Source organism: Procambarus clarkii, chromosome 48, assembly GCF_040958095.1.
Source record: "Procambarus clarkii isolate CNS0578487 chromosome 48, FALCON_Pclarkii_2.0, whole genome shotgun sequence".
Classification (NCBI taxonomy): Eukaryota; Metazoa; Arthropoda; class Malacostraca; order Decapoda; family Cambaridae; genus Procambarus; species Procambarus clarkii.
The window spans coordinates 7,601,927-7,613,002 of NC_091197.1; the positions used below are offsets into that span (position 1 = coordinate 7,601,927).

The window sequence follows — 11,076 nt, forward strand, 5'->3', positions numbered from 1 at the left end:
GGCTGGCAATCTACTGCCATCTTCAGAAGGATCTCTTGGGAAGGGAGGGAGGGAGGGAGGCAGTGAATGTGGGCAGGACAGAGGAAGTGAGCACCAGTGAGGGGTGACTCCCTCCCTTCCTGGTGGTGGTGGTGTACAATGAGTGTTAGGCCGCTGATCCGGCCAAACACCCGCTTGTTCGGCTTCCATGGATATTTTGGTCAGATGGTGAGAACTTTATCCGGCCACGATTTTGGCGGGATTAGGGTGTTTTCCGGATGGTTGGATTCCGAATTAGCGAGTGTCTACAGTACACCTCTAAATTTTTTCAGTTGACTTATGCGCTGGCATATACTGTATACAGTATGTGATTTGTGTCGTTTAAGGGTTAATCATTGTAATAGCTTCAGGGAGCCTCTGGGGCTCACCCAGAAACTGGCATTTCATTACATTCAATGCTGGTTTTATAAATAAAAAAAGCATGATCCAATGTATTGACTGCCTGCATGTGTATGTTCAGTGTGTTAGAATCACTGAAAGAATGCTGGCACATAATGATAAAGGAAGTTGGAGTTTTATTTTATTAAAAATAATGAATACAAAGTTAAGCCTAGTTATATTTGTTTTAGGCTGTTTGGTATTTTGTAGGTGATTGTAGTTGACATCAAGTCATTACTGTATGTGGTTTTTGTCCTTTATATGTTTATACAGTATTGGTAAATACTGTACAACACCAGCTACAGGTAGTGTTACCAACACCACCTACAGGTAGTGTTACCAACACCACCTACAGGTAGTGTTACCAACACCACCTACAGGTAGTGTTACCAACACCACCTACAGGTAGTGTTACCAACACCAGCTACAGGTAGTGTTACCAACACCACCTACAGGTAGTGTTACCAACACCAGCTACAGGTAGTGTTACCAACACCACCTACAGGTAGTGTTACCAACACCAGCTACAGGTAGTGTTACCAACACCAGCTACAGGTAGTGTTACCAACACCACCTACAGGTAGTGTTACCAACACCACCTACAGGTAGTGTTACCAACACCACCTACAGGTAGTGTTACCAACACCACCTACAGGTAGTGTTACCAACACCACCTACAGGTAGTGTTACCAACACCACCTGTGTAAACACACAGCAGGACGCCCAACATTACCTTAAGACTTGCCTAACTGCTAAGCTTAATTATTTTTATTATGCTCATAAAGTATAAAATATCATCACATGTGTACCCTTTTTAAATATAATTATTTATTATTTTTTTTAGGTAGCAAGGTGGATGCTGTGATGATGCAACAAGATGAAATAATGAAAGCATTGTGGGCCATTACAGCCAAAGCATCCCAGGCAAATGGTGTCCATGAAAACGGTGAACCCATAATTATTCAAGATCTTCTACCTCAGCCTATAACACAAGAATCAGACCTTGCTGATCTGAACACTAGACTAAAACTTGATTTAAGTTTTAGAGCAAAAATGGCAAGTGTTACTTTCAAGTTTAACGATGCATGCCAAAATATTAATATAATATGTTAATACTGTATTCTAAGTAACATTTTCTTTGTTACTTTATACAAAATTTATACAGAAAAGCTTCTGAAAATTCTGAAACACCATGCATTCCCTGTGGTGATAATTAACACTTTGGCCACCTGCAGCGCACGTCAAGGTTGGCTGCGCGTTGCCCGTGAGCGGACAACCACACTTCAATGTTTATACTTTGTTTTACTTTCAATGTTTATACTTTCTCGCCTCAATTTTTGTGCTACGTCGTTCATTTTGGTATCTAATTGTTTGCAATAGAATGATCTCAAGGATGTATGCATATGAGGTAAATAGAAGAACAAAATTACCAATAAAATAAGATAAAGTACATCGTTATGTGAAAAAACAGGCTTTTCGTCATTATTCCATACAGGACATTATTTATTACACTATATCACTCGTTTTTGTGTTGATTCATATTTATAAAAGCAGTAACAAAAAATACCCGAGGTAAAACAGCTGGAACAGGCACACATTGCTACTCGAGGGTAGGGCGGGTGACAAGCGAATGCTCGTCAATCGAGACAAATTTTCGCTGAGTGGCGCACTCGTTATTTGAAATGCTTGTAGATTGAGGTGCTCGTCACTCGAGGTTCCACTGTATACACAATTTATGCAGTTTAAGGGTTAATGCAAGTTTAGTTATAAGAAATTGTTTATATTTTTTAATTTACTTTGTTTTTGTGCATAAGCAAAGTGGCGCCTTTGATGATAGCCACATGCCAAGGGTTAAGTGAGACAGAGCTATGGCATAATTGGCATATTTGTTATGTCAGTTTGCTAGGTTAGTTTTGGGTCAAGTTATAAAATATCCATTCTATGTAAATTAAATGATCAATTGTCAATACATAAAAAATGATTGTCAAGAATTTGTATGTACGTGTACTGTACTTTATAAGGAAATTTAATAAACTTGTGAGGAAACTCTTTTATATTTCTTTTATATTTATTATATTTATACTGTATATATATATATTAAATTTTCTCCAATGTATTCTGTATTTTTGTATTCTTATATTGTCCACCTGTATTGTTTAACAGGTGGAAGGTCTGTCAAAGCTGGGTGGCTCAGACTGTGGTGGCACAGTCCGAAGAATAATGAATAAAATAGGAACAAACAGCCTATGGTCGCTCTACAGTCTGAAGGGAAGAAAACATAAAATCCCTTTTCTAAAATATCTGGACCTTTATACTGTCATTTTAAGTAAGTAACCAAAAATTGTCTGGAATTTTGATAGGGCTGTCTCTTGACATAACCATTGCACATCTGCCTTTCAATTTTAATGGTACAATCAACAGTACAATTTCTGGAATGCCTCCTGGTCTCCCAAGGAATTATTTTTGTGTACATATTTGGACCTAGTTCTTAATATTTTCTAAGCATAAATTATCTAGTATATCTCTTGCCTGCACTCCTAAAATTACTGATTGAGAGGTGGTCTTAGTAACTTAGATGTTTATTGAATGGATTCTGCAGTAAAAGTTCTCTTTGCATTCTCCAGGTTGGCAATTTATGGCATAATTGTTTCTGCTTGATATGCTCATTTGAAGGGTTAAATAATCAGTCCTCAATAATGCAATACTATAAAAAAATAAGAGGTCCTAATATGCTGCTGCAGTTAATGAGATTGTTGCATGTATATTCTAAAATGGATTATTATATCATCTGCATTAATACAGTTAAATTTGAACTTTGCAGAATCCTGTTTAAATACACACCCTCAAAAGATCAAGGAGACTGATGTTCAGTACCAAATTGCGGAGACACTAAAACATGCGCCAAACAAGCCTGATGGATCTAGGCACAAGGTAACATATGAACAATACTAAGTATTACCACTAATATTGTTGCTGCTCTACTAGACACTTGTAAGGTTACATCTTCTTTCACAAGCAACTCTGAAGTCACTGTTACTCTCAGAACAACTTGCTTTGGGTTATTTTCTGTATACTTTACAGCTATTACTCTTCCGTGTACTTTGCTGTCCTTACTAATCCATCTGTACTTCTTACATTTAAGATATAATTATTTATTGTTATTTTTGGAGAAGCCACTTAAAAGCTCCCTGTTGCTAACCACTCTGGATGTCTCCATGCCTGCTAAGTAACACCAGGCCCTCATGAGTCGGTATAACCCTACCTAAGACCTGAGGCCATAAACTGACTCTTGCAAAGAGACACAAGGAATGGGGTATCACTGAACTAGATCACTGCGCATCACTGTATCATCTGGAAACTACCTCCTAAAAGGTACAGCAAGACAAATTGGAGAATGATCCACAAAGGTTGTTCTCCCACAAGTGGCAGCACAAGAGAGCTACTTGCTTTATTTCAGTGCACCCTTTCAGTCAATCACCTGGTGTTAGATACAAATGACTTCTCCTAGAGTCTCTCCAAACCCCTTGGGTCCCAGAATCATATTTCCAGATGAGTGTTGACCATCCTTTGGACTTTGTTCTGTGGAGGCCCATGTGCTTGTGTATTTTTTCCAATCTTCAGTATTTGCTTCACTAGCAATTATTTATATCCTCATTTGTTGTGTGGAAGTAACTGGCAGCATGAGTCTAGGGCTACCTTTCCTAGATACTTGCTGGTGATGCTCCTGCCCTGACAGGGTTACCTTCACTGGTAAATTTGTCCAACTGTCCCTAAGAGGCTGGCTTCCTGTGGAAGGTGCCTCTCTCTAAGAAATGCAACAGTTTGTGGCTGCTGCAAGGGTCGGAGGTTTGGAAGGGAATCGGGGATTTATTTGCTGTTAGGTGAACAGGAGTGCGTATGGTTGATTACGTAACATGCCGCAGTTGCTAAGAGCAGCCGCCAAGGCCAGACGTGTCCCCCACCTCCTAATGGCAAGCTGTGTCACATACACAGCTGCTGGCAAACCTTACTACATACAAGATTCTCCTGAACATCCGAGCCGTTGAGGCATTGTCGAAGAACTTGGTGGGCAGAATAGGCTATGGCTAAATCTGCCACAATGACTTACAAGACGGAACTGAAACTGCAACTTTTCGGGGTTTACATGCACTCAGCGCATGTAGTTCACAGAAATGAGGCCACAGTAATAGTGGCAAAGAAAGCAAGAAGAACTTTTGAAAATCATGGATCTGGCAAACCGGGTCCAACTCCTAGAGGCGAATCTGTCACTGATCCCTCCAAGACAAATTACAGCTGGGAGAACCATTTTTGACATTTAATCAATGACCCATACAGGTCATTAATTAAATTGAGTGGATACTGAACAAGTGCTCTGTACCCTGGAGCCTTAGTGTACAGGTGCAGCATGTGCCTAGGGTGACCTTCCCTAGGTGCTCCGTGAATACTGCCCTTGCGTGTCAGGGTTATCTTCCCTAGGGCGTTCGGGAATCACTCCCTGTTTGGGGACTTCATCACTTGTCTTTGCCCTTGGGGTACGTAGGGGGTCTAGGGCTTTCTGTCTTGCCCCGGGTAGGGGGAGTGTTATTGGGTGGGTGGGGCGCTCTGAGGCTGGCTCAGCTAGCTTCATCGAAACATTGCAGTAGCCAATGTTTTTCTCTGACTGCCAGTTTGTTTGTTTGTTTGTTGTGTCTTCAAGGGGCTTTATTTTCATTTTCTTTTCATTCACTGGGTTCTCGCCTTCTTTAGACAGAGGAGATCTGCTTAGCTTCTTATTAGGCAAGCCTAGGTTGTGTTGGTAGTCCTCTGTTGCCCCTGAGGTTTCATAGTTGCTACTGGTTGTCAGTTTACCTGCTACCTGATAGAGTTCTACCAGCTTAGCTCGACCCAGTGCCAGGGCTTCCCGTAGGGCTCATTCGCCCTACGGACCCTGGAAAACCCCTATGGTCTCGGTCATACACTGGCTACTTCTTCCGAGCACGCTCTCACCTTGTGCGAAGTCGTAGGTTATTCATTACCCCTGCCTCAGGGAAACGATCATCCGTACTTCCTCCATCATGCTGCCTGTTGGGTCAGGGACACCACCGACCAGGAGTCTTGCGGGCCTTGTTCCCGGCTTGTACTTCACTTTACTCATTCCTTGTCTATTGATCTCAAGGATGAGGCAGTGGCTGCGTTGCATGCTCAATTCTCTCTACTGCAACGAGCCAGGTTGGTTGCCCAATTAGAGGCCCGGAGCTGCTCCACTTGGGTTTTAGGGACCATGATATCGTCTGTAGTTTTGTTAAGTTTGTACTCTTCTAGTTGTGCTTTCTGGGGTTGCACTTCAACTCTTTTAGGCCTACCTCTCAGCCATCATTCTACTGGTGCGCACATTTATGAGCTTGAGTTCTGGTATTTCTATGTTTGCAACCTCCACCTCATCACTTCCTCCTGCATTCACTTTCCTTATTACTCTGCCTCTGGACAAGTTCTTTTTCATGTCTGTGGTTCCTTTGGGTATTCAGTTTCCACCTGTGTCCCATTATGGGGGTAACAATCGTATTGATTCTTCCATCTTTTTCAACCCTGTCCATTCCCCTGGGGAACTGTTGGTGGTGGTCATGTTTCCCGGTCTTGTGTTTCCAGGGCTGTGTTGTCTTGTGTACGAGACTGTGGTATTTCTCTATATTCTTACCTCAGTCTTGTGTTCAAAGACTGTAGTTCTTTTCTTGTTGTCTTTATTTTATAATGGGCACCAATTTTGTGCCTAGTGACCTTGTCCTTTGTAGAACACAAATAGTAACAGTCAACCATATAAAATCGAGTCCAAGCACAGTTAAAAGCTCTGTACCTCAGGTACAGAGGTACTGTACCACTTGTACCACTGCTTTTCCTTATTCTCATTTCAGACATAGACAAAAATACAAGTCACAGCTTTGTATCATCCTTTGCAGATGACACAAAAATCAGCATGAAAATTATCTCTGCTGAAGACATTAAAAAACTACAAGCGGATATTAACCCTTAAGGGGGCATTCGAATGGTTTTGGAAAAGTTGTTCAATGTCAACCAATATTTTTTGACTAGTTGTATATGAAAAGGGCTGCAATTGTTCCAAGTTTCAGTACTGCAGCGTAAATAGAAAGGGAGATTTTCTGTGGGGAGCCCCTACGGCTCCCTGGAGCTTATCGGGCTAATGTATGTTATATTAGACCGGGACATTAGCTAAGGAGTTCAGACCTACCAGGGACTAGCGCCAGAACCTGGCCCCTTCAGAGAGGTTTCAGGGAGCAATGGTCCTGGAAAACCCCATTGTGGTTGGGGTTTTCCTTATCTGCCATCAACCGGGGTTAGGCACCCAGAAAGGTAGGCATAACAAAACAAACCCCACATGGTAAAAAACAAATAAAAAACGAACAGAGAGGTAGAAACTCCCTACAATCCCAAGGAAACAAACAAACAAGCAAACATCACACTTTACTGCCGCGTCGATTGTCCGCGCAGCCCTCCCCGTCCCCAGAGGGGGAGGGGGAGGGGGAAGCCCCGGACCTACCGCGCCGGCTGCCTAGCATCAGTTTGTAAGCTAATGTCAACTGGGATAGATGCTTCTCTGGCCTCAGTTTCCTAGGCGGTGTTTGCCTTGTGTGGCGTTCACTGCCGTGTGTTGTGTTGTGCAGTGGCCAGGAGTACCTCATCAGTGCCGGGGCTGCATGCTCTTAGGGGCTTCCTTCCCTAAGCGTCCTGTGAGTACTGCCCCTGCGTGACAGGGTTATCTTCCCTGGGGCATTCGGGAACCATTCCCGTAGAGGTTCTTGCTGCTCGGCATTTGCCTCGCCCTTGGGGTCAGCTGGGGCTTGGGGCCCTTGTTTGGCCCTGGGTAGGGACTGGTATTGTGCTGGTTAGGGCGTCAAGGTGTTGCGCAACCTGCCACCTAAGCAGCGACCGGTTCCTGTTGCCTCTGGAGACGATGTACTTTTGCGGGGTTTTTCTTTTCTTTTTATTTTCAATTGCCTGGTGGGGGTCTGCCTAGTGTGGCTATAGTTCCACTGGTAGTGTTTAGTGGCCCTCTGCTAGGCCTCCGTGATTGTACATGTCGCAGGGGTTTTCTGTGTTGTTCTCTACCCTCTTGTTGTTTTTGGGTTTCTTAACCGGTTAGCAACACCTTACCTGGGCTTCCCGTAGCAGTCAGCCTACGGGCCCCGGAAACCCCTGTCTGGGCTCGGTGAACCATTGAATGTGTCTTCCAGGTTCCAACCTGTCTTGTACGGGATCGTTGGTTGCTGTGCCCATGTCTCTGGGTGACAGTTGCCACTTTTACCTCTGTTATGTTGCCTGTTGGGTCACTCACACCTTGACCCGGAGCCTTGCGAGAGAGATTCTCTGCTTGTTCTCCAGTACTCTCCTGGTGTTATTACTGTTCAGAGTACAGGCGGCATCCGTGTTGCAAGCTAGGTTAGGTTGCTGCAACACACTAGGTTGGTTTCCCACTCGGATGCCCCGAGGCCACCCCGTTTTGGTTAGGTGCTGTTCGCCCCTTTCCCTCCCTGTTCCCGACTCCAAAACTACAGGTTTTGGGGTCGGGGCGGGGTTTAGTTGGGGCCGAGACTCGGGCGGTTTTCGGGGGCTGCCCCGTTTGGGTTGGGGATGGAGGTTTTCGAGCCTGTTCCTCCTGCCAAGGCTTCTGGGTCTTACCAGCGGCCCTTTCTTGCTGCCTTTCCCATGGACTCTTCCTTTTCTTTAAGGGCGGAGGGCTTAGAGGACGGCTCTGCCCCGGGGCCTCTGATGCGGGTTCCCGGGGCTGTGGGAGATGTTCTGCTAGCAGTTCTGGGGCGGTTTGCCCCTGCCTGGGTTTTCTGCTTTTGGGCGGAGTTTTTTGCCCATCCAGCCTGTTTGCTTCCCACTTTTGCTGGTGTGTTTTCGTATCTTTTGCGTCGGTCACAGCCCTCTGTTCTGGTGGCCATTTTCTTCTGCCAGTTTCCCGGCGTGGCAACCAGGGCGGCGTTGCGGTTTGTTTACATGCACCTGGGTGTGTGAGCGAGCGTCTTGGGTGAGTTTTTCACCAGGTTTTATTCTCTTGTTGTCGTTTCTTTGCTTTTCTGGTGCTTTCTGCCAGTTTCCTGTTCTTTTGGGAACGTTTGAGTGTTGATTTTACACCAGGTTTTTCATTTTGTCTGTTATGGGTCTAGGCCCTTGGGTTTGGGCTCAGTGTCCCTGGCTGTTATGCTTGCTCCCACACCTTGTCTCTCGGTTTTTGGTCTGGTCTGACCGTTTCCCTAGGGGTTCTGTCTGGGGCTGTGCTTTGCCTTCAGTGGTGTATCTCCGCCGGCAAATGTGGTTGTTTGGGCTTTCCCTGGTTTGATTCCGGATTTCTTTGGGTTGTTTGGTTTCGTTCCGGAGGTTTCTTCCTCTTGGGCCCCCTTTGTGGGTTCAGGGGGCTTTGTTTCCTTGTGTGTGACCCGGTTCTGCCTTCTGGAGTTCCAGGGTCTTCCTGGCTTGCAGACTGATCTTTTTGGGTCTTGGCACGTTTTGTGGTCGTGCTGGGACTTTGAGGTTTCTTGTGGAGGTGGGCCTTTTGATGCAGTTTTGTGCTTTCTTCGCCTGGCCGGCGTGGTACTCTCTGCCCACTGGTCGGCAGCTTGTAATTTTCTTTTCACGTGTATGTGTGTGTGTACACATGTGCATGTACATGTGTATTTGCATATGCATGTGTGTGTAACTTACCTTGTGTGTATGTGTACATGTATGTGTATATACATAATATGTATATATGTGTATGTATACTTTTTCTTTCAGAAGGGGCTCTGTTCCCTTCTCTGTTGACGGGGCGCTGGGGAGGCAGCTTGCTCTGTTGACTCTCGCATGGTCCCGCAGTTAGTGGGGCACTTTTGGTTGTCTTCCGGCCTCTGGTGGCGACGATGGACGGCTTCTTCCCCTTTGGGGGGGTTCAGGGCTGGCGGGGTGGGCTTCTTCCCCTGCGCTTCGTTATGTCATCATAGTGGATGCGTTGGACATGGTCGATCCGCCCCATCCTTCTGGGGTTCCCGTCTGCTCTATGCAGACATGGGTCTGTTGAATCTGCGGTTCTTCCTTGACTTCTTCAGTCTGCTTCTTCAGAGGCATTGGCCTCTGTGGATTGGGTTGGGTAGCTTCATGCTCTCCTCCAGTGCAGAGCTTTCTGCTCTTTTGGGTTAGGTGATCGTTTTGTTCGGCTATAGCCATCTCCTTCTTTTCTGGCGAAGAATGAGACTGCTGCTTTTCGGGGGGGCCCGTGGCGTGTTGATGCTTGATTGGTAAGACCGGGGGTGCATCATGTTTACCTGCTCGATTCCTGCTTGATGGGGTTCTGGTAGTTCTTCTACTCCCCAAGCCCGACCCGAGGCCAGGCTTGACGTGTGTGAGTTTGATCCACCAGGCTGTTGCTTGGAGCAGTCCTCAGGCATTCAGTCAGGGAATGTAATTTAAGCTGTGTCAATTTTTCTTTATATTACAGGTTTGTAATTTGGGGGGATTAACTTTGTCATCCTATGCTGAATGCGTTCCAGCGAATTTATATCCATTCTATAGTACGGCGACCAAAACTGAACTGCATAGCTGAAGAACACCACCAGGTGTATTATTAGTAATGCTTCGATTAATAAATCCCAGTGTCCTATTTGCCTTATTACGAACATTTATGCATTGATTTTTTTGGTTTTAAATTCTTACTAATCATAACTTCCAGATCCCTTTCGCAATCCAACTTTGCAATCTCAACACCATCTAGCTCGTATCTTGTAACTTATTATCATTACCTAGCCTCAAAACCTTACAATTGTCAACATTAACCATTGTGCTGTGCCAACCGAGAAATCTCGTTCTGAGAGTTGTACTATTTTTTTTTAATTAGGCTATATTTTAATGTTTTTTAATGTTTTCATCACTCTTCGTATTTTGAAATGAAAATGGTTGAGTTTGGAAACATTTTGACATTAACTTTACCTGAACATTTATAAAAACAACAAAAATATGTCCTTAACAATTAGTTTTTGCCAAAAACAGGTGCGCAATGAAGGGGTTAAACTGCATCTGCCAATCTTTTGACAATTTCAAAACCTTATCTAGATTGTCTTGACGTGATAGTGAATCTTTTTCTGTGTTTATTTTCCTCCCGATTTTAGTATCATCGGCAAATTTGCAAATATTACTGCTCAAACCTGAATCTAAATTATTTATATATATTATGAATAACAGAGGTCCCAGGACAGAGCCTTGAGGCACTCCACTTAAAACATTTTCCCACTCTGACTTAACCCCATTTATACTAACTCTTTGTTTCCTTTGGTGTAGCCATGCCCTAAGCCAACTTAATATAGCACCCCCAATACCATGAGCCTCTATCTTTTTAATCGGGCTTTCATGTGGCACTGTATCAAAAGCTTTGCTAAAGTCAAGGTACACAACATCACAAACCTTACCACTAGGAACTGCCTCAACTATGCTGGAGTAAACTGATAACAAATTTGTTAAACATGAATGCCCATTTGTAAAAACCATGTTGTGAATCATTTATTAATTTATGTTTTTCAAGGTGAAGATGAAAGGCATTTGCAATTATCGATTCAATAACTTTCCCACAATAGACATTAAGCTAATTGGCCTATAGTTTGACGCAAGTGATCTATCTCCTTTCTTAAAAATTGG

At 44.2% G+C, this 11,076-nt stretch overlaps 1 protein-coding gene across 10 annotated transcripts in view; it reads left to right on the top strand.

The window, feature by feature from the left end:
* Nucleotides 1-11,076, top strand: part of LOC123764730 (uncharacterized) — an 84,931-nt gene that overhangs the window by 60,015 nt on the left and 13,840 nt on the right. For all 10 annotated transcript variants that reach the window (XR_011222335.1, XM_045752793.2, XM_045752800.2 and 7 more), the window contains 3 exons: nt 1,262-1,473; nt 2,581-2,743; nt 3,239-3,348. Coding sequence is in view for 9 of the 10 variants with exons in the window: in XM_045752793.2 (XP_045608749.2) it covers nt 1,262-1,473; nt 2,581-2,743; nt 3,239-3,348 (485 nt within the window). In the remaining variant the exon portion in view is untranslated. The remainder of the gene's footprint in view (nt 1-1,261; nt 1,474-2,580; nt 2,744-3,238; nt 3,349-11,076) is intronic.